Here is a 24,068-nt window from a genome sequence, read left to right as displayed (position 1 = left end):
TGCCCAGCATTCATTCTCTTTTAACTTCTGTATGTTACTTTGTTGTGACCTTAACTTTCTTAAACTTATTTTGTGGTAGTGCTCAGTAAACATTTTATATAGGTGTCATGTCATTTCCTAGGTAGGGAAATGGAAGTTTAGAGAGCTTAGGTGATTCACTTAGTATCACACAGCTAGTAAGTGGTAGAGCTCCAGCTCAAAATCAGTTCCAGTGAGTCATGCATGGTGGTATGTATCAAGTTTGAGGCCATTCTGGGCAACTCAGCAAGACCCTATCTCCAAAAAAAAGGAAAAAAAATCAATTCCAGTGGATTCTGAAGGTCAGTGCTTTTCAGTGCACTAGAGTCAGAAATAGCTGAAGAGTCCTGAACGTAAGGCTCTAATGCTGTGCTCTTCTCCACTCACTCAAGGATCCTCTCTCTCCTGACTTGAGAACTCGTGCCCACTTTGTCCCTGAGCAACAGTGGGCAGTGGGCACTCCTCCTAGAGTAGTCTTCATCTGAATAGTGGCTTTACACTCATTTCTGACATTTGTATGTCTTGAGCATGATTTTTAGATCATGCTCAAGTATCTCTGAAGCACTTAAAAAAAAATACATAATCTAAAATTTACCGTTTTAACCATTTTTAAGCATATAGTTGAGTGGTGTTAAGTACATTTGTGTTGTACACCTGCCATCAGCATCCATCACAGGAACATATTTATCATCCCACCTGAAATTTTGTCCCCAATGAACAACAACTTCTCATTCTCCCCTTCTCTCAGATGCCAACAGATCTGTCCTACTTTCTTTCTCTTTCTACTTTTTATTCTCTTTCTCTACTTTTTCAGTTTTTGGAAAACTGAAATTATTTTCTTTTGTTTCTTCAGAGCTCTCCATCTAGCAATCAGGTCATTTGACTGTCAACAAAACTCACTTGTGTGTTTGCCTGTAATTATGATTCTGAATGAATTTAGAAACCATACAAATGCTATGCAAAATAAGATCTTGCCCTTGGCTTCAATACTAGTTTCCTACTGCTATGTAGAAATTAGCACAAACTTAGCAGTTTAAAATAGCATACCTTTGCTATTGCATTGTTTCTGTTGATCAGGAGTCCAGCCACAGTGTGGATCCTCTGCTCAGGGTCAGGCCACAATCCAGTTGTTGGCAGGGCCTGCATTATCAGAGGCTTTACTGGGAAAAGATTCACTTCCAAGTTCCCACAGGATGCTGGCAGAATTCAAATCCTTGAAGCTGTAGGTCTCAGGTCCCTATTTGTTTGCTGTGCATTAGCCAGCGACCACTTTCAGCTTTTATAGGGTACCTGTAGTCCCTTTACCACATAACCCTCTCCAGGTGCTATGATAACGTGTCTTAGTTCTTTATAGCCACCAAAGGAGAGTTTCTGACTCAGAGAAGCTAGGTCTAGACTTTCTTTCTTTCTTTCTTTCTTTCTTTCTTTCTTTCTTTCTTTCTTTCTTTCTTTCTTTCTTTCTTTTAGTACTGGGGATTGAACCCAGAGGCATTCTGCCTCCAAGCCATACCCCCATCCTGATTTTATTTTTTATTTGGAAATAGGGTCTCACTAGGTTGCTGAGATCCTTGCTAAGTTACTGGAGGCTGGTTTTGTACCTGCACACCTCCTTTCTCAGCCTCCCAAGTACTGGGATTACAAACATGCACCACTACACTTGGCTTCTAGACCCTCTTTAAAAACCTTTTGCCTGATTGTGTCAGGCCAACCCAGGAAAGTCTTCCCTTCTTTTTTTTTTTTTTTGGTGGTACCGGGGTTCCTGGAAGCCCTTCTTCCTCCGGGCTACACTCCCAAACCTATTTTATATTTTTGAAACAGGGTCTCTTACGCCAGCACGGCTGGCTTCGAACCTGCGCGATCCTCCTGTCTCCGCCTCCCAAGCGCGGGGATTACAAGCGTGCGCCACCACGCCCAGCGTGAAAGTCTTCCCTTCTGAATAACTCAAAATCAACTGATAAGGGACCTTAATTAGTCTGCAAAAATCCCTTCACTTTGACATATAATCATGGGAGTAACATCCATATTCTCTTGGCTAAAACCAGGACTTAAGGGGAGGGGATGATACCAAGTGTGGATGAGGAGAAGAAGGGGCACTGTGGTGGAGTCCGAAATAGTTCCCCTTTTTCTTTTTCACACATTCCACAGGGCTTTTTATCAGCAATTGGATACCCTTTCCCCAAAATTATTTTTAATCATGGAAGGAAAAAGAGGACTTGGGACTACCTTGAGTTTGAGGAAGAAGAAGACAGACAATTAGCAGACTCTGTGGCTTCTCTGGCATATCTGGTATTTGTTCAGGGCATCAGCATTGATCAGCTTCCAATGGTCTTAAGGTAAGAGTGTTTGGTATGTTCATGTATTCTAAAGTAACCATCAAACTCTTAATCTAATGTCCAGTGTGTGTGTGTATTAACATACTGAAACTTTTTATGTGTGTGTGGTACTGAGGATGGAACCCAGGGGCTTTCTGCCTTCAGGCTACACTCCCAGACCTATTTTACATTTTATTTGGAAACAGTCTCACTAAGTTGCCGAAAGCCTCACTAAGTAGTTGAGGCTGGCTTTGAACCTGCATAATCCTCCTGTCTCAGCCTCCCAAGTGCTGGAATTAAAAGCGTGTGCCACCACACCCGGCTCATACTGAAACACTGAAGATAAAGTATAAACAAAGGCTATTTTTTTTAAGCTCTAAATGATAATGACTATATCTTAGAAAAGCCAATTAGAGTCAAGAAATAAAAAAGGATAGGTGTTAAAATACATAGTAAGGTAATGGTGGAGACAAGGCTAAGTGTCACACTAGCTTTGGTTTTAAAGCTTTTGGCCATCCTAAACTACAGGCAGGGGAACTGGCTAGATATTCATGGTTACCATCATCTCTTCACTGGATTATTTCTGTAAACCTGAACGGGGTTTCTTTGTTGTTTTTTGTGTTTTTCTCTGTATGTGTGAATGCTGCTGGTCATTGTACCCAGAAATATTCTACCACTGACCTATACTGCCAGCCTTATTTTATTATGTATGTATGTATGTATGTATGTATGTATGTATGTATGTATTTATTTATTTATTTATTGGTGTTACTGGGAATGGAACCCTTCTACCTCCGGGCTATACTCCCAGACCTATTTTTTATATTTTATAGATCTATTATCCTGCTCTCTGCCTTCATATTCTCATGGTGTTCTCCCTGGGTACCTATTTCTATCCAAAATTTCCTTTTTAATAGACACCAGTCATATTAGATTAGGGCCCACCCCAAAGACCTTAGTTTATAATTGGCTCTATAAAAATCCTGCCCACAGCTGGGCATGGTGGTGCATGCTTGTAATCCCAGCATTTGGGAGGCTGAGACAGGAGGATCGTGGTTTGCAGACAGCCTCAGCTATTTAGTGAAGCCCTTTGCAACTCAGTGAGACTCTGTTTCAAAATGAAGAATAAAAAATATAGGGCTGGTGGTGAGTTCAGAGGTAGAATGCCTCTGGGTTCCATCCCCAGTCCCGCAAAAAAAAAAAAAAAAAAAAAAAACTCTTCCTCCACATTAGATCAGAGGCTGAGTACAGGAGGTTATGACTGACTGCAACATATATTTTGGAGGGAGGACACAATTCAACCTATAATGCTATGTATGTATGTAAAATTTCTAACCACACTTGTGTTATGTTTTTTTTTTTTAGCCCATCATATCTTTTGCAGTTTAATATGGGGCATATTGACGTCTTTTTGCAAAGGTAAGATCATTTAGATGGTATCTCAGAATTACATAGTAGTATTATAATAACCCTTATTAAAATCAGGGGAAGCCAGGCATGGTGGTACACACCTAAAATCAAAGTACTTGGGAGAGTTGAGACAGGAGGTTTGAAGCCAGCTTCAGCAACTTAGGCTCTCAGCAACTTAGCAAGACACTGTTTCCAAATAAAAATAATAATAAAAAGGGATGGGAGGGTAGCTCAGAGGTAGAATGCACCTGGGTTCCATCCCCAGTACTGGAAAAAAAAAAAAAAAGGAAAGAGGAATCTTGACCTCACATTTATAACTTAGATCATTGGTGGGAATATCATTCAGTTACAGCTTTTCTCATTTGGGTGTGAAGAAACAAATCTTTCTCTTAAAAAAAAAAAAAGGCAATAGTTACACATAATTTCTTCAGATAGAAATTTAAGAATTTTATAAAATTCCATATGCTCTTTCCCTGTGTTTAAATTCTCTCTTGACATCAGAGAAAACCTTTAATACTGTCCTCTTGGAACTAGTGGGTTTATCAATCCCACTTTTCCCAGGTAAAGGAAGATTGTAACATGCAAATGTCCAAAGCCTCAGACTATAAGGCAGGGATTTTCAAGCATCTTCAGGCACAGTAGTTATTAACTGTAAATTTGCTGTATTATGTATGTCTTAATGACTTTATATTCATTTCACATAGTTTCTGTGTACTCCTACAATGAAAATATGTATTGTTTTGAATTAGAGTTCTGTAATCATGCTATTTCTTAACTGTTTAATCATTGACCTAAAAACAAAACTTTTAACTCCATGCATGGTTAGAATAAGAAGCTGGAGTCTAATATTATTTTTGCCACACATCTTAAATATTTAGTTAACAATGATTATAATTTTTAAAGTACTGCCATAAATAGATTCTAACTCTCTCTTTGTGTGTGTGTGGGGGGGGGTACTGGGGTTCCTGGAAACCCTTCTACCTCCGGGCTACACTTCCAGACCTATTTTTATACTTTCTTATTTGGAAACAGGGTCTCTTAAGCCAGCATGGCTGGCATCGAACCTGCGCGATCCTCCTGTCTCCGCCTCCCACGCACGGGGATTACAAGCGTGCGCCACCATGCCTGACTCTAACTCATTTTTATATAAAAAAAAATTTGAAAAAAGCCAGGCATAATGGTGCACACTGGTAATCCCAGTACTTGGGAGCCTGAGACAGGAGGATCCTAGATTCCCATCCAGCCTCAGCTACTTAGTGAGGCTCTCCACAACTTACTTAGAGCCTGTTTCAAAAATAATGAATAAAAAATAGGGCTGAGGTGTAGCTTGTAGATAGAATGTCCCTGTTCAATTCTCAGTACCACAAAAATGAATGAATGAATTGAAAAAATTCAACTGTGATGGTGCATGATGCTAATCCTGGTACATGGGAGGCTGAGACAGGAGGATTGCAAGTTCGTGGCCAACATCCGCGACTTACAACTTAGTGAGACCCTGTTTCAAAATAAAAAATAAAGAAAAGAGCTGGGATTGTTGGACATAGAATGCCCCTGGGTTCAAGATGCCCCAGTACCATAAGAAAAACTTTTTTTGAAAAGACTTAAACAGAATTTTCAACTTGAATATATAAAATTATCTAGATATAACTTATTTTCTTAGCACTTTCTACTGAATATCTTTTGATTTGATACCCAAAAATAAGCTCTTAGCAGGTAATTTTGGTTAGATATGAACCCAAATCAAAAGATGGATCAAAGTGTATAAAAAGTTTTGACCAGTTCTTCAACAGTATTTCTCCTCAATTATATGCATTTTTTTTTTCTTTTTGGTGGTACTGGGGGTGGAACCCAGAGGCTTTCTACCTCCGGGCTATACTCCCAGCCCTATTTTATATTTTATTTGGAAACAGGGTCTAAGTTGCTGAGAGCCTCACTAAGTAGCTGAGGCTTGCTTCAAACCTGTGTGATCCTCTGTCTCAGCCTCCCAAGCACAGGGATTACAAGCGTGCGTGACCACGCCCAGCTCTAATTTTATGCATTTTTAAAGTCTTAACATTTTAATTTTTTTCTAAAGATTTATTCTAAAACAATTTATAAAATCAAATTGATAAATTTTAATATTCTTTTCTAGAACAGAAGAGTCTGTTTTATCCAAAGGATTGGTAAGATTTGTTTGCTCCCATTGTAATTTGAATACATAGTCATGTCAACAAATACAGCTGTTGACTTCATGTATGTATCTGTATATATTTAAATCTGTAGGAACTGCTAGAGAATGGTTTATTAAGAATAGAAGACAACAGTCTACTCTACCAGTATTTAGAAATCAAGAGTTTTCTTACAGTACCTCAGGTAAATAAAATATGTATTTTAATCTTAAAAATAGCCCCTTGCCTAACCTGAACTTTAATAAGGTGAAGATCCCTGTAACTCCTCTGCCACTTTCTTCTCTACTCTAAAAGCTCAAATATAGTACTGTCCAGTAGAACCTTTTGTAATGAGGGAAGTGTTCTGTCTAGATTAAAAAGCTAGTAAGTAGCCTTTTGAAGACTTGAAATGTGACTGGTATGACTAAGAAACTGAATTTTAAATTTAAATTAATTTAACTTATATAGCTATTAGTGGCTACCATGATTAATGGTATAACATCTACTGTAAAAGTATAACTTTCTTTTTTAATACTTGTTTTTGTAGAGATTTTGGAATATGAAACTCCTTTACTTTTCTCAAAACTCAGATTCTCAGAACTGTATCTCAACCACCACTAAATTGATACAAGAAAGACTTAATATACTTTTGTTTATTTTGCCTAGTATACTTTTTTGGTTGTGATATCTAAATAATTCCCTAGCTGTAGAAATTTCTTAATATTTAAGTAGAAGGACATGGCGTTTAGTAATATATTTAATACAGCTTGACTATTTATGGAATGAATTATTTATGCATGCTTATTTTCATTTTCTTGTCACTCTAGACATAATTGAAAATTACCATTTACTTTTAAAAATCATACTTTATAACATCACACTATGTTAATTACAAAATCAATTGTAGTTAGATTCCTGTAGAAATAATAGTGAAATAAAAGGCCAAGGAAAAAAGTAAACTTATTTCACATGTAAATCTTCTACCCTCATTTCTCTGAAATTTTAGTATCCACTATTGATAATACAGTTTTTGTTTGCAGTCAATATAATTTACAATAAAATACTAATTTTTTTTTTCCCCCAGGGCTTAGTCAAAGTAATGACACTTTGCCCCATTGAGTCATTGGTATGTAAATTTTTTGGGCTAAATAATAATGAGTTACAGTGAGAAATTTTGATAAGTAATTTAATCACTATTTATTTTATATAACAATATTATTTGTACCATTTTAGAGGAAAAAGAGTTTAGCTATGCTTCAGCTATATATCAACAAGTTGGATTCACAAGGCAAATATACATTATTTAGGTATGTATTTAGGTATTTAGGTATGTATCAAGCATGGTTAATTGCTAAGTTTCATTAACTTTAAAATCAAGTTAATGCTATATAATTACTGCAGAGTATAGTATTTCAGTATGTCTTACACATAATTCAACTATAGTGGGAAGCCATATTTTATTGTCTTATCTGTGACAGGTAGCAAAGTTGTTTATTGTATTTTGGGTTTATATATTTATACACATACACATACATATATGAATAATAGTATGTATTTCAGTTCAATTCATTGAAGTGCTCTAAACTTAAAATAGGCTTTAAAAAAAATAAACTGAAGCCAGGCATGATGATACACGCTTGTAATCCCAGTACTTGGGAGGCTGAGACAGGAGGATTGCACAGGTTCTCAGCCAGCCTCAGCTATTTAGTGAGGCTCTCTGCAACTTAGTGAGACCCTATTTCAAAATAAAGAATAAAAAATAGGTTTAGGGTATAGCCCAGAGGTAGAATGTCCCTGGGTTCATCTCCAGTTCCAAATGGAAAAAAAAAAAAAAAAATTAAACTGAGATTGGTAACAATCCCACTAGAGTTTTACATATTTCAGTATCTCCACTATTTATAGTTGAAATTAATAGCTCTAGACTTATAACTTTGACAGACTATTCACTATAAGTTAATATTAGAGCATACTAATAGTGCTATTTGAGGCACAAAGGTGTTCTAGAAGCTAAGTGAAAGGTTGAGAAACTTTCTGTTTTAAGACAAAATAGTAAATACAGACTTTATAGACCACACAGCCTCTGCTGCAGCTGCTCCTCTGCCTTTGTATTGGGGTGGGTGTGTTTGAGTTAAATACTGACAAAGCAGGCAGTATAGCCTGTGGACCTTGGTTTGAGTCATGTTCTAGGTAATAAAAGTGAGTTAAAAACAGATTGGGCCGTGTTCAAGTGCTAAAATGCCTTCTTTGAGATTGTCGAATACTGGTACTATCTTGTCTTCATTTCTACTAATAGAGTCAGAGCTGGTTTATGAAATATCAGTACTTAGGTCTTATATTGCTTTTTGGTTCTGTTCTACCTGTATCTATCAAGAAATCCCCTTTATCTTAAGCTGTTTGTGTTACCTTTCTGTCCTTGTGGCAGAGCCTGAGAAAACCCATTTAAGCTTGATGTTGTGGTGCACGCTTGCAGTCCCAGTACTTGGGAGACACAATAGGAAGATCATGGGTTTGAGTGCAGCCTCAGCACCTCATGAGGCCCTCTGCAACTTAGTGAGACCCTGTTTCAAAATAGGGAATAAAATAGGGCTGGGGTAGAGCTTGAAGGTAGAATGTCCCTGGGTTCAATCTGTAGTACAAAAAAAAAAAAGAAGAAGAAGGAGGAGGAGGAGGAGGAGGAGGAGGAGGAGGAGGAGGAGGAGGAGGAGGAGGAGAAGAAAAGAAAAAAAGAAAATAATTGGGCTGGGAATATAGCTCAGTGGTGAAGCAGTTGCCTAGCATTTGTCAGGCCCTGGGTTCAATCCCCCACATCTCAAAAAAAGAAAAAAAAAAGATTTGTTTTGGTTCATGGAGTTAGAAGTTTCAATCTATAGTAAGTTGGTCATTGTTTTTGGGACGATGGCAAGGTAGAACATGGCGGTGAGCAGGTGTCAGAAGAGCTGCTCACCTCATGTCAGCCAGGAGGCAAAGAGAATGAATGGGCCAGGGTCCCAACAGCTCCATGGAGGCACACCCCCAGTGACCTAGCATCCTTCCCCGAGGCCCCACCTCACCTCCCACCAGCACCATCAGGTGGGGACTAGGCTTCCCACACAGAGCCTTTGGGGGACACTGAAGGTCCAAACAATAACACTAGTCATACTGAGGTTCCTTTTGCATTTAAGCCAGTCTTATCAGCATTAGTCAAATGCTTGTTAGAAAGACCCAGTTATAAATAGAATTTCCCAGTTAGTAAAAGCATTATCTATTACAGCTGACTTTGTAATTCGTTGATCCCCTTGCTAATTGTCTTCCCTCTGAATTATATATTCATAGAAATAACATATGGCCCATTTGAATTTGTAAAGCTTTCATCATACACTTAAGTAAAGCAGTTAAGTAAAATTTCATATGTTGTTATTTTGCTTTCAAGGTGCTTATTGAATACAAGCAATCACTCAGGTGTGGAGGCCTTTGTCATTCAAAATATAAAGAATCAAATTGACATGTCATTTAAGGTAAGAGCACAGCCAAGTTGTCAGTTATCAGTTTATTTATTCACATGTAGAATAAATCAGTGTGCATTCTGGTCCCAAGGTCCTTTTCTTTTTTTCTTTCTTTTTTTTTTTCCAGTGGTACTGGGGGTGGAACCCAGAGGCTTTCTACCTCCAGGCTATACTCTCAGACCTATTTTTGTATTTTATTTGGAAACAGGGTCTCACTAAGTTGCTGAGAGCCTCACTAAGTAGTTGAGGCTGGCTTCGAACCTGTGCGTTCCTCCTGCCTCAGCCTCCCAAGCACAGGGATTACAAGCGTGCGTTACCACGCCTGGCTTCTTTTTTTTAGAATTAAGGCATATTCTTTATTTCTTCTCTCCCTCCCTCCTTCCCTCTCTCTCTCTGTCTCTCTCTGTCTCTCTCTCTCTCTCTTTTTTTTGGGGGGAGGGTACTAGGGATGGAACTCAGGGACATTCTACTTCTGAGCTATACCCCTATCCCTATTTTTTATCCTTTTTGAAACAGGGTCTCACTGAGTTGCAAAGGGCCTATGTAGCTTAGGCCCTCCACAAACCTCCATCCTCCTGTCTCCGCCTCCCAAATGATGGGATCACAAGTGTATACCACCACGTCTGGCTCTATTTTTCTTTGCTTTTCTTTTTTTTTTTTTTTTTTTTTTTTTTTTGGTGGTACTGAAGTTCCTGGAAACCCTTCTACCTCTGGGATACACTCCCAGACCTATTTTTATAAATATATATTTTTAATTTGGAAACAGGGTCTCACTAAGTTGCTGAGATCCTCACTAAGTAGCTGAGGCTGGCTTCGAACCTGTGTGATCCTCCTGTCTCCACCTCCCAAGCGCAGGGATTATAAGCTTGCGCCATCACGCCCGGCCGTCTGGCTCTATTTTGACTCTTAAAAAGAAAAAACAAAAGTAGCCAGGCATGGTGGTGCACACCTGTTATCCCAGTACTTGTGAAGCTGAGACAAGAGGAGCACAGGTTTAAGGCCATCCTCAGCAACCTACTGAGAACCTGTTTGAAAATAAAAACTAAAATAAAGCTGGTGGTATAGGGGGTAGAATGTCCCCTGGGTTCAATATCTAGTACCCCAAAAAAAGAATTTTTAAATTTTGTTCAGTATACATTTAAATTATATTATTTGAACTGATAATATGACTTTTTATTGTGTTATATGCTTTTTAAAAATAAATGGCGTATAATCTCAGTACTTGGGAGGCTGAGACATGAGGATCACAGGTTTGTGGCCAGCCTCAGCTACTTAGTGAGGCCCTCTGCAATTTACTGAGACCTTGTTTCAAAATAAAGAATAAAAAATTGGGCCAGGTATGATGGCACACACTTGTAATCCCAGCACCCATGAGGTGGAGACTGTAAGATTGTGGTTCATGGACAGCCTTAGCTACTTAGCAAGGCCATTCACAACTTAGTGAGACCCTGTTTCAAAAATAAAAAGACTAGCTGGGCATGGTGGCGCACACTTGTAATCCCAGCACTTGGGAGGCTGAGACAGGAGGATTGCACAGGTTCGTCAAAGCCAGCCTCAGCTATTTAGTGAGGCTCTCGGCAACATAGTGAGACCCTGTTTCCAAATAAAATATAATATAGGTCTGGGAGTAAAGCCCAGAGGTAAAAAGCCCCTGGGTTCCATCCCCAATACCACCAAAAAATAATAAATAAATAAATAAATAAATAAATAAATAAATAAATAAAAATAATAAAAAGACTAAAAAATAGGGCTGGGGGTGTAGCTTGGAGGTACAATGTCCCTGGGTTCCATCCCTGGTACTGCAAAAAAAAAAAAAAAGAAAGAAAATGGAAAAAAAAATAGGGCTAAGGGTGTAACTCGGAGGTAGAGTACCCTTTTAATCCCCAGAACTGCAAAATAATAAATAAATAAATAAATAAATAAATAAATAAATAAATAAATGAAAAATCTCATCTAATTGTGAATGCTCAATAATTCCATATAGCAAACAGAATGAGAAAGAATGCGTGGGTTAGCACGTACTAATCTTGCAAACTTCAGGGTTTGTTTCAGGTATCTGGAAAGTGAATGGAAATATCAAAATTAAAGTTAAAAATTTATATTTTAAGCAAGTGTGGTGGTGCATGCCTCTAATCCTAATACTTTGGGAGGCTAAGACAGGATTATAGTTTCAAAGCTAACCTTAGCAACTTAGTGAGACCCTGTTTCAAAAGAAAAAGCAACAAAAAAAGGCTAGGAATGTAGCTCAGAGGTAAAGTGGCCTTGGGATCAATCCCCAGTTGAAAAAAAGGAAAAAATGTATATATACATATGTGTGTGTATAATTTATTGTTGTGTTTTGGTTTTTGTGGCAATGGGGATGTGTGTATATTTTAAATGTGTAATAATGTATTTTGTAGCACCAAGGTATTAGAAAAATAATTTATCATACTATTATTTAAATCTTTCCTAAGTTTTCTTTTGCTTTTCAGAAAACTCATAACAGATGGTTTACAGGACCACAGCTGATTTCTCTTTTAGATTTGGTACTCTGTCTCCCAGAAGGTGCTGAAACAGATTTACTTCAAAATTCAGATCGGTGAGATGACCATTACTAAGCCTTAAATAGCAGTAAATAGTAAACTAGTTAAACTAATAAAATGTATTTTTCTATGATTTTATATTCTGTAGCTAATCCATAAAGTTACATAAAAATTTTTATATTTTTGTTTAATGTATAGAAACAAAATCTCTTTAAGAATGATACTGTCATCGCCGGGTGTGGTGGCACACGCTTGTAATCCCCGCGCTTGGGAGGCGGAGACAGGAGGATTGCGCAGGTTCAATGCCAGCCGTGCTGGCTTAAGAGACCCTGTTTCCAAATTTAAAAAGTATAAAAATGGGTCTGGGAGTGTAGCCCGGAGGTAGAAGGGTTTCCAGGAACCCCAGTACCACACCAAAAAAAAACAAAAAAATTATACTGTCAATCAGATTTTGTACCTTTTATGTATCCAGAATTCTATAGAGATTTGCAAATCTCCTGTATAGACAAAAAGGTTATGTATTTGGGTTTTGTTTTGTTTTGTTCATATAGAACATATAATTTCACCTTTGGTATGCCAGAATAGATGTTGAGACATTTTTGTATGCCCAAACAAAAGGAATCTTAAAATCCAGAGAGCAAGAGATGATGCATTCAAATATTAAAGATAACAAGGGTCAAGTGGTTAAGTGCTTGTCCAGCATGCAGGAGGCCCTGGTTTTGATCCTCACTCAGTACCAAAAAAGAGAGTAATTTTCACAATTGTACTTTGTGAATTTAATGCAAAACAAGAGTAATAAGCTATTACTTCTCCAAAAAATGTGATAGGAACAGTTTCTAATGGCAAATGCAATTATAAGAGTATTTCCAAGGCTTTAACTTGCTGTATGCATTGAAATTGCTGTTGATTATATGCAACTATACTATAAATAACAAATTATATTCATTTTTAATAGGATTATGGCTTCATTAAATTTATTGAGGTATTTAGTTATCAAAGATGATGAAAATGACAATCAGGTAAGTGAATTATTTGAAGAAATAGTATATTTAAAATACATACTGAATGCTTCAGATTTCTTGATCATATCTACTTAAGCCAGTGTTTAATATCTTATGCAGTTACAAATGTTGAGAAAAGAGACAACACTAACAGTTAATTCCCAGGAGCATTCATCCCGCGCATCCAACTTTCTCTTCCCTTTCCCATTTCTTCTCCTGTGATGCCTGTGCTCTCTTGCTGGAAGCGCTGCTTAGCTCTCTTGGGTTAGAAAAGCTGCAGGTCCTGAGTTCACTAACCTTGTGGAACTCAACATAGATTTAGGTGTCATGTTCAGTTTCCTCCATCTATAGTTCATGATGTAAGTCTGAGCCATATAAAATTATCTGATCTTTTAATAACACCTCATCAGACATGACAAATTAAAGCATTTTCAGCACTAAGACCAAATTTGTTAACAGCATCTTTTGGATAATGTGTAGGAAGTTGGATTTTTTTTAATAGCACTTCATTAAAAGTATTCACTAAGTAGAAAACTGAGAGATTTGTCATACAGTAAAATTATATTTGCCTTTTATCTTCTTTCCTTCTACCTACTCTATTCTAATAATTGCTTTCCCCATATGTATCACTTCTGTTAACTGTAATCACCTTAATCTTTTATTTTTTATGGTACCAGGAATTGAACCCAGGGGCATTCAACCTCTCAACACCCCAGCTCTCTGGGTTTTTTTCTTTTCTTTTCTTTTCTTTTTTTTTTTTTTTATGGTGAGGGTGGAACACAGGAGCTCTTCTACTTCTGGGCTATACTCCCAGGCCTATTTTATACTTTATTTGGAAACAGGGTCTCACTAAGTTTCTGAGAGCCTCACTAAGTAGCTGAGGCTGGCTTCGAATCTGTGCGATCCTCCTGTCTCAGCCTCCCAAGCGCGGGGATTACAAGTGTGAAACAAGGTCTCACGAAGTTGCAGAGGCTGGCCTTGAACCTATGATCCATAGATAATGCCTTACTTTTATTTGGTGTGAACATTTTATGTGAAGAAAAGGCTACAATCAACTTATAGGGCTGGGTTTTTTTGTTGTTTTGTTTTGTTTTTGCATTACTAGGGATTGAGCCCAATGGCACTCTACCGCTGAGCTACATCCTCAGCCCTTTTTATTTTGAGACCCAGACTGGCCTCAGACTTGTGATCCTACTCTCTCAACCTCCCAGGTCACTGGGATTACAAACATATGCCAAAAAGAACTACTTTCTTATTTAATGTTTTTTTATTTTGTTTTGTGGCACTGGGGATTGAGCCCAGGGGCATTCTGCCTCTGAACTACACTCCTGGCCTTATTTTATTTTGTGGTTTTTTTTTTTTTTTTTTTTTTTTGGTGGTACTGGGGTTCCTGGAAGCCCTTCTACCTCCGGGCTACACTCCCAGACCTATTTTTATATTTTTATTTAGAAACAGGGTCTCCTAAGCCAGCGCGCGCGGCTGGCTTCGAACCTGCGCGATCCTCCTGTCTCCGCCTCCCAAGTGCGGGGATTACAAGCGTGCGCCACCACGCACGGCTTATTTTGTGTTTTGAAACAGCATTTACCAATAAGTTGCAGAGGACTTTGCTAAGTTGCTGAGGCTGGTCTTGAACCTGTTGTCCTATCTCAGCCTCCTGAGTACTGGGATTACAGGTGTGCCTCACCAGATCCAGCCTTATTTAATGGTTTTGAAAACTTTATTTTCTTAGAGATCAAATATCCTAAGTTTTGGCCATATAAGTAGCCATAAGAATGATCAAACCAGGGAAATTATAAAAAAAAAAAAAAAACTAGGCCAAGACAACAATCTGACATATTTGAGACAGTTTAAGAGTCTGTCCTTCATAGAAATATTTCTCCCAAGTATAATTACAGTGAGTCATGTTATATACAATGAGAGGCAAGCCAGGCGTAGTGGAGTACGCTTGTAATCCCAGTACTTGGGAGGTCGAGACAAAAGGATTGCACAGGTCTAAAGTCAGCCTCAGCTACTTAGGCTCTCAACAAGTTAGTGAGACCCTGTTTCCAATAAAATATAAAGTAAGTCTGGGAGTATAGCCCGAAGGTAGAAAAGCCCCTGGGTTCCACTCCCAGTACCACACACACAAACAGAGAGAGGGAGAGGGAGAGGGAGAGGGAGAGGGAGAGGGAGAGGGAGAGGGAGAGGGAGAGGAGGCAGATCTGTCCAGTGTGGTTAATCAAAAACTGACAGCTGGGGTTGTGGGTATAGCTCAGTGGTAGACTGAATGTTTAGCATGGCACAAAGCTCTGAGTTCAGTCCCAGCACTTGCATCCCTAAAACAGCAGCTTTTGATTTTCAAGAAATTTTGATTCAAGGAGAAACAAAATGACACGAGGCTGAATTGTGGGGCATTTATTCCAAAGAACTCCTACGACTTCTATTTTTGAGTGGTTAAGTGTGCTGATAGAGGAGTCAGAAAAGCTGACTAAGGCTGGGTGTGGTGGCGCACGCTTGTAATCCCTGCGCTTGGGAGGCGGGGGACAGGAGGATCGTGCAGGTTCGAAGTCAGCCGCGCTGGTTTAAGAGACCCTGTTTCCAAATAAAAATATAAAAATGGGTCTGGGAGTGTAGCCTGGAAGTAGAAGGGTTTCCAAGAACCCCAGTACCACCACAAAAAAAAAAAAGAAAGAAAAGAAAAGCTGACTAAATATCAGAAAAAGTATGAAAAGCTGAGAAGTATCAGAAAGATGTATAGAACATTTAAATTAGAGTTATTCAAGTGCAAAGACAACAAAGTGATTCATAATTGGACAATAATCTACTTATTTTCCTGCCATTTTGAGTTCCTGTCAACTGACCACTCCTTTCTTAAGCCATTCTCCTCCTCACCTGCTCTTTCGGGCCCCTGTAAATTAGGAGAACTTTCTCCCACATTTGTTTTCACATAGCTTTTCTTGAATCCTAGCAATATAAGTCATGCTCCATCTCGAATAATAAAACTAACTAGTTTTTTATGCCAGATACCCTACTGGTAGATATCCTTAGATAGTTATTACTTATTTTAAATTATACTAATTTATCCAATTGAACAACCATAGTTATACCTTTTTACCTTCTATCCTGTCTGCTCATATTCTTTCCCAACCATCTGCTTACTCATTCTGTTTCCTAAATAATTCATATTGTACTAAGTAGAGTGAAATCAGGGTCAGAGGAAACAATGAGATCACAAAGGCTATATATAAGTAGCAGAAATTCTTTAAAATTAAATTATATACCTAGGTATGATGGCACACACTTATAATTCCCAGTACTTGGGAGGGTGAGACAGGAGAAGCACAGGTTCACAGCCAGCCTCAGCTACTTAATGAGGCCCTCTGCAACTTAGTGAGACTCTATTTCAAAATAGAAAATAAAATGGGCTGGGAGTGTGGCTCAGAGGTAGAAAGCCCCTGTGTTTAATCTCCAGTACCACACACCAAAAAAGTTAAATTATGTAGTATGTACACATATTCTTTCTATTTAGGGAAAAACTATAGATATCTTGCATATGTATACACCTAGATATAATTCTATATAAAAACATACCTGGGGCAGAGGGTGTACAGTGCTTGCTTAGCATATGCAAGGGCTTAGGTTCAATCCCCAACATTGCCATGTACATACATACATACAACATATTCCTTTGTAATATCTGCAGAGCCAAATAACTTCTGGTGATAGAAGTTCAGTGATATTACAAGTGATAGACGTTCTATGGTATTACTTCATGAATAAGAAGTAGCAGACAGAGGAAAGTGTTCCTTTTATTTCTTCATTATTATAGTTGACTTATCTTTTGCAGGGTCCCTCTATGTTCCAGCAAAAAATTTCACTGTAGTGTGAAAATGCCTAGTCTTAGCCAGGTGTAGCCGCACACACCTGTAATCCCAATTCTTGGGAGGCTGAAACAGCAGGATCACAGATTTGAGACTAGCCTCAGCAACTTAGTGAGACTCTGTTTATAGGACTGGGGGGTATGACTCAGAGCTAGAATACCCCTGGGCGTAATTCCCAGTATAAAAAAATAAAACCTTAGTCTTCCTTTTGTGAAACGGATAGCTAAGCCTTAGAACTAAAAAGATTTCAAAACTATTACATGAATCTACTTAGGTACAAAATTAAAAGCAGCCATTTGTGAATATTTCAGATTTTATCCTATTTCAAAAAATCTATTCACTAAAATAATTTCCTTTGTAGTTTTTTTTTTAAGATCTGGTAACCTTGATATAAGACAGAGGGAAATATTCTTATTCCCTCAGCTCCTTCACTCCTACATGCTTCTAAAAATATTATAGTTGTTCATTATATGAAAGATTTGTGGAATTATGCTGAACAGAATGTATAACAAATTTTCCTTAGCCTAATTTTGGCATGTGTTTTTATCACCTGAAGCTTTATGGTTATGGACTGGATATTAAAGTAAATTATTGCCATTGAAAATGAAGCTGGACATGGTGATGCACACTTATAATTCCAATGTTGAGAGGTTGAGACAGGAGGATTGTAGGTTCACAACCAGGCAGCCTCAGCAACATAGTGAGACTGTGTTTCAAAATAAAAATAAAATAGGCTTGGGATGTAGCTCAGAGGTAGAATGCCCCTGGGTTCAATCCCCAGGATAGGTAGGTAGGTAGATAGATAGATGGATGATAGATAGATAGGCAGGCAAGCAGAGAAGCAGGGAGGGTTGGGAGTATAGCACTAGTATGCCTGGCTGCATTTGGTTTTTTAAAAATAAATGTCAATTGCTGGATTCAGCCCCAACTCTATTTTGTATAAACCTCCAAGTAAAGCATAAAAATCTGAATTTTAACTAACAGTAAAGTTTGAGAACCTCCATATATTATCAAAAAACTTTCGTGAGGTATCATTTGTATGTAATATGATAAAGTATAATAACTGCTTAGAACTAAATAATAAAATACTATATGTTAAAATTTGGTGATGCATCTATACTAGTACTTAGAGAAAAATTTCCAATTATAAATACTTATATTAAGCCGGGCATGGTGGTGCATGCTTGTAATCCCAGCACTTGGGAGGCTGAAACAGGAGGATCGCACAGGTTTGAAGCCAGCCTCAGCTACTTAGTGAGGCTCTCAGCAACTTAGTGAGACCCTGTTTCCACATAAAGTATAAAATATGTCTGGGAGTATAGCCCGGAAGTAGAAAAGCCCCTGGGTTTCACCCTAATACCACCAAAAAAAGAAAAAATTAAATGCTTATATTAGAAAAATTATTGAATGAATTTCTGGCATGATTAATTTAAGTTGTTTAAAGATAAAATGTTAATTAAAAAGGAGCATATGTACAAATATAGAAAAATATATATACAATTATATCAGAACATATCAGTAAATTTGAAAGCTTTAGTGGAATAGTTTCTTAGAAAATATCACTTAATAAAATTGCTATAAACAAACCCCCAAGAACAGATTAATTTTACCATACTTTTCAAAGAAACAGATAAATTTTAAAAGTTTCAAAGACTAGAAAAAGAATGGTATAATTAATACTATGAGTCTGTTTAGTAAGATAAGACCTAATGCCAAAACAAAAACAATATAGTAATTTCTCATTATCCACCCTTTTGCTTTTCTTGGTTCTAGTCAACTATGGTCCAAAAACACTGGATGGAAGATTCTAGAAATAAATAGTTCATAAGTTTATTAATTGTGCAGCGTTCTGAGTAGTACAGTGAAATTTTGTGCCAACCCTGTGATGTGAATCTTTTGTCTAGTATTTTTATTTTATTTTTTTAATTTTTATTTTTGGTGTTACCTGGGGTTCCTGGAAACCCTTTCTACCTCCGGGCTACACTCCCAGACCTATTTTATACTTTTTATTTGGAAACAAGGTCTCTTAAGCCAGCGCAGCTGGCTTCAAACCTGCGTGATCCTCCTGTCTCTGCCTCCCAAGCGCGGGGATCACAAGCGTGTGCCACCACGCCTGGCTGTCCAGTATATTCATACTATATATGTTACCTTATTTTGTCTCTTAGTATGTCTTGTAGTTTTTTCTTGATAGCCAGACAAATTTACCAGGTAATATGAAGTGCTATAAATAGGGCTTTAGTAGTGAAGTGTTAAGTTGTGAAGAGGAAAATCAGTTTTATAGTCCTGTGATTAGGTCTCCGTCTTTTAGTGAGCCAGTGCCTCTGGATTGTGAACTGCATGTATGCTTCACAGTTTAGACCCTTACTCTCATTTGGGACAAGGTAGTTAGAGTGGACTAGAGTTGAGTATTTCTCTTCTTCCTATTCAGTTAGGCTCTGACAGTATGGCTAATCAGTTTCTCCTAGGCACACCTTGTTAAAATTATATTTCTAGTTGAGTGCGGTGGCACATGCCTGTAATCCTAGTACTTGAGAGGCTGAGACAGGATAATTGCACATTCCAGGACAGCTGCAGCAAGTAGTGAGACACTCATCAGCCTAGTGAGACCCTGTTTTTAAAAAATAAAATAGGGCTGGGGATGTAGCTCAGAGGTAGAATGCCCCAGGGCTGAATGCCTAGTACCACAAAAGGGGTGAAAAAAAGGTTTCTGGCCAGCCTCAGCAATTTAGCAAGACCTTGTTTCAAAATAAAAATAATAAAAAGGGCTGGGGTATAGCTTGGAGGTAGAATGCCCCTGGGTTCAATCCCCAGTACAAAAAGGAAAAAAAAAAAATGCAGTGGTAGTGCATATATACTTAGATATATACTTATATCTAAGTATATATCTTAAATATAACACTGAGAACTATATATATATACTTATATATAATACTATATATACACTATATATAGAACTATATATATATACTTATATATAACACTCAGAACTATAACAGCTAAAAGAAGTATGTTTTACCCTCCATAAATGATATAAACTTGGATTTTAAAAGTAAATAAAAAAGGACCGGCCCAGTACTGTACTAGGCTTGAATTAACTAAGCCAAGCATGGGAAGGAGGGATGAGGAGGGAACGGGGTGGGGATCGGGTAGGGGCTAACTGGGTGATGTGCATGTATGTCTACAAAAGTATTTTCTTTATACCATTATGATGTATGAATACATTGCACCAATAAAAAATAAATTTAAAAAACCCTATGAACAAGCAAGCACACCTACTCATTATGTAAAAATCTGTTCTAATATTTATTTTTTATTTTTTATTCTGTTCTTTTCTACATTGTTTGAATATTAATAAAGTTATAGCCAATGCTATATATAGGAAGAATTTGGGGAGAAACCTTTATTTCAACTATAAATAAGTGTTCTGAGTTGTGGGTCATGGTAAAAATATTTTGAAAAACTACCCTAGAAAAACTTTCACCCCATGTGAGAAGGAAAACACAGGGATTTCAGTGCTGTATTGTTTGAAATACTAAAAAAAATTGTAACAGGATAAATTGCAGAGTACTGAGATGCCTAAACACCATTTAAATTTTTTAAAAATTAGTTATAAATAAATAAAAGATTGACAAAATAAAAACTGAAGCAGGATATGTATAGTATTAACTATAAATGGGCAGTGTGCGGTGGCACATGCTTGTAATCCCAGTGGTAGTAAGTTCCACTTATAAAATTAGAGGTAAGAGCAAAAAAGGGAGAGAAGTAGATATAGAAGTTAAAAAAAAAAATAGGCTGAGTAGAAGGGCAAAAATAGGAGTAGTTGGTACATGTGGTACATTAATATCTTATTCTGTGTTACTAGCCTGGTTGAAGTTCTCACTATATAATACTGTGTAACTCCTATTTTCTATGAAAAGGCTAAGAAAACTTTCTCTTAATAGAAGGTTAAAAGCATACATTAAAACTTTTAAAATTATACTACTAAAACAGTTTTACTATTATTATTTTGTGGTACTGGGGATGGAACCCAGAGGCTTTCTATCTCCAGGCTATGCTCCCAGACCTATTTTATATTTTATTTGGAAACATGGTCTCACTAAGTTGCTGAGAGCCTCACTAAGTAGCTGAGGCTGGATTCGAACTTATATGATCCTCCTGTTTCAGCCTCCCAAGCGCTGGGATTACAAGCATGCGCCACCATGCCTGGCTAAAACAGTCTTATTATTTAAAAAAGATAATTAAGCAAAAAAGAACAATCAAAATCCCACTGTCCATTGTTGATTTTATACTGTATGCCCTCCTAGGCTCTAAGCCAGCACATCTGTCCATTTTTTTTAAATAAAAATGCAGTCATATTATAGGAATCATATTGTTTTGGGACCTTTTTCCCACTCACCAATAAGTATTAAAGAACAGTACTTTAATAGCCATGTGGTTTTCCATTACGTGAATGTACTAGAGCTTAGCCATTCTGTTGTGAAGTATTTTCATGAATTCCAGTTTTCACTAAACTTTTTTTATTTATTATTTGTTTGTTTGGGGTACTAGGGATGGAACCCAGAGACATTCTACCTCTGAGTTACACTCCCAACTCGATTTTTATTTTTTATTTTGAAACAGGATCTTGCTAGGTTGATGAGAGTCTCATTACTTGCTGAGGCTGCCCTGGAACTTATATTTCAACCCCCAACTACTATAGGCATGCGCTACCATTCCTGGCTTAACTATTATTTTAAAATACATCTCTGCAGTAGAATCATTACAACATAAATCTTTAATTATTTCCCCAGGATAAATTCATAGATGTTGAGTGAGGTGATAGACATATTTTTGAAATTTTAGATTCTGTGATCCTCCTGTTTCAGCCTTCCAAGTACTGGGATTACAAGCATGTGCCACCATGCCCAGCTTCTATTTTATTTTTTAGTTTGAAACATGGTCTCACTGAGTTGTAGGGGGCCTCACAAAGTTGTGGAGGCTGGCCATGACCCTGCCATCCTCCTGTCTCAGCCCCCCAAGTACTGGGGTTATGAGCATCTGCAGCCACATCTGACTCTTTATCTTTTTTTAGGAAATAAAATTAAGACTTCATTACTTCTCTCTTTTAGTACTGTAAAAGGAAATGAGATAAATGAAAAAATAACCCTATGTTGCCCTAGGCAAATAAAGTCTCCATCTACATTGGTCACCAAGAAAGTCTAAATTAGCTTTGTGCTATAAAAGTTTCCATCAATAGGGTAGAGAATAAATCATCTAGAACTAGATCTATGGCAAGAATATCAGTTGAAAACTCCAGGGTTGAAGGTAATTTAAAGTATATTTAAGGTAGTCATTGTGGGGTGGTATGTAGGGGAGGAGAAATGTTTCAAACTGTAGATTATCATCAGATAATTTTCTCATGAATAAAAGGAATCTCATAACCAGTAGCTATCCAGATGGAGTAGTAATAAGCATAGTGCCCTTTGTACTTTTTGTCTCAATTGGTATTTTTATTTTAATTGATATTCAGATCAATTGATATTCATGATAGTAATCATATGAATGATTCATAATACTCATATGATAATAATCATATGAAGTTAAGCAGTAAACTAAAAGTCGGGTATGGTAGTGCGCGTTTGTAATCCCAGTACTTGGGAGGCTGAGACAGGAGGATCTCAGGTTCATGGCCAGCCTCAGCTACTTAGTGAGGCATTCTTCAACTTAGTGAGACCCTGTTTCCAAATAAAGAATAAAAAATAAGGCTGGGAGTGTAGCTCAGAGGTAAAATGCCCCTGGGTCCATCCCCAATTCTGCAAAAAACAAAGCAAAACAAAACAAAACAAAAACAGTAAAGACTGTGCTTCATTCATGTTTGTTTCTACCACTTTCAGTGCATGGTTATTAGTAGTAGGCAGTACATGTTGAATCAAATAACTGATGCTTTTTCATTAATTCTTCTGAACAGACTGGATTATGGACAGAACTCGGAAAGATTGAGAACAATTTCTTAAAACCACTTCATATGGGACTTAATATGTCAAAAGCACATTATGAAGCAGAAATTAAAAATAGCCATGGTTGGTAATATGCAGTTTTGTTTTCTATTAGGTCTATAAATTCAAGTTTTGAACTATCATATTCAAAATAAATAACACTTTTTAGTACATATTAATTTAGGCCAAATGAGACCACAACAGCTGTTATTTTATTTGTAATTAGAATAATTCTTAGCAGATCTATAAGCCAGTTAATACTGAAATTGGGTTAATGCAGATTGAAACCAGAATGAAGCATATTGTGTTTTAAAACTCCAAGCTCTGATTAAAAGTGTGGCTATATTTCAGGTATTTGAGTACTATTTTATTTCTTTTCATACTACTGGGTATACCCCCTTTTCCCCCTCAGTAAATCTTTACAAATTATGAAAGAGAATCTTAGCTCCAGCATTACTTTTTTAAAGTCAGCAATTCTGCTATAATAATCTTGTGTTATTTTAGAAGCATTACTACAAATTTTCTCTTTTTTAGATTTATAATGACTGTAATTCCAGTTATATGCATAAGAAAAAAGTTTCAGGCATCTGTTATATGCCAAACCAATGCTAATTTATTTAAAGCATTAATTCATATGTTGCAGAATTCTGATATTTAATTTTATTTGTTTATAGCTTGATCTATACATTCCCTGAGCTCTTAATTACTAAGATTCATTAATTTACACAAATAACTGGCACATATTTAAAGTTAATAAATAATGAAGGAGCTTATAAATGCACTGTTATAATCTGAAGCTTGTTTTATGGTTAAGTGTGACATGGTTTTTCTTCATCTCTTAACAGCAGTCCAGAAGTCTAAGGATCTTTGTTCTGTAACTGTAGGTGGAGAGGAGATCCCAAATATGCCTCCTGAAATGCAGCTTAAGGTGATTCGAGATTTTCTTGACCTACATCAAGCTGAAGTCCATTTGTGGTTTTTTTAGACAGCATTAATAACAGTAATTTTTCTTGGTATTACAGGTCCTACATTCAGCTCTTTTCACATTTGATTTGATTGAAAGTGTTTTAGCTCGAGTAGAAGAACTCATTGAAATAAAAACAAAGTCTACCTCTGAAGAAAATGTTGGCATAAAGTAAAAGTTCTACTTCCTAAATAAAAACTAATAAAGTACTATATTTTCCATTATGCTTTATTTAATACCTTTAGAAATTTTTTCTATAAAAACTTACTCCTAGGAAAGTTAATATAGCTTCTCACAGTTTTCAGTTTCTGTAATGACCCATTATGGATCAATAGTAATCTCTGGGCTTGAAAGTTAAAATACAGCCAGGCACACTG

At 37.0% G+C, this 24,068-nt stretch overlaps 1 protein-coding gene across 4 annotated transcripts in view; it reads left to right on the top strand.

Annotated features, from left to right (window-relative positions):
- The window catches only part of GLMN (glomulin, FKBP associated protein), a gene marked incomplete at both ends in the record, with an annotated part of 42,516 nt that extends 18,650 nt beyond the window's left edge, over positions 1–23,866 (top strand). Inside the window, 12 exons of one of the 4 annotated variants that reach the window (XM_080693266.1) lie at positions 2,164–2,351; positions 3,696–3,749; positions 5,872–5,902; positions 6,003–6,092; positions 6,972–7,013; positions 7,121–7,194; positions 9,297–9,381; positions 11,841–11,947; positions 12,847–12,910; positions 22,700–22,811; positions 23,573–23,655; positions 23,750–23,866. In XM_080693266.1, coding sequence (XP_080549392.1) covers positions 2,164–2,351; positions 3,696–3,749; positions 5,872–5,902; positions 6,003–6,092; positions 6,972–7,013; positions 7,121–7,194; positions 9,297–9,381; positions 11,841–11,947; positions 12,847–12,910; positions 22,700–22,811; positions 23,573–23,655; positions 23,750–23,866 — 1,047 coding nt within the window. The remainder of the gene's footprint in view (positions 1–2,163; positions 2,352–3,695; positions 3,750–5,871; positions 5,903–6,002; positions 6,093–6,971; positions 7,014–7,120; positions 7,195–9,296; positions 9,382–11,840; positions 11,948–12,846; positions 12,911–22,699; positions 22,812–23,572; positions 23,656–23,749) is intronic. The other 3 variants (XM_080693263.1, XM_080693264.1, XM_080693265.1) reach the window with 3 other exon arrangements.
- Between the last annotated feature and the right edge of the window lie 202 nt (positions 23,867–24,068).

This window comes from Muscardinus avellanarius (genome assembly GCF_963383645.1).
Source record: "Muscardinus avellanarius genome assembly, chromosome: 3".
In the NCBI taxonomy this organism is placed as follows: domain Eukaryota; kingdom Metazoa; phylum Chordata; class Mammalia; order Rodentia; family Gliridae; genus Muscardinus; species Muscardinus avellanarius.
This window is presented reverse-complemented; position numbering and strand designations above follow the sequence as displayed.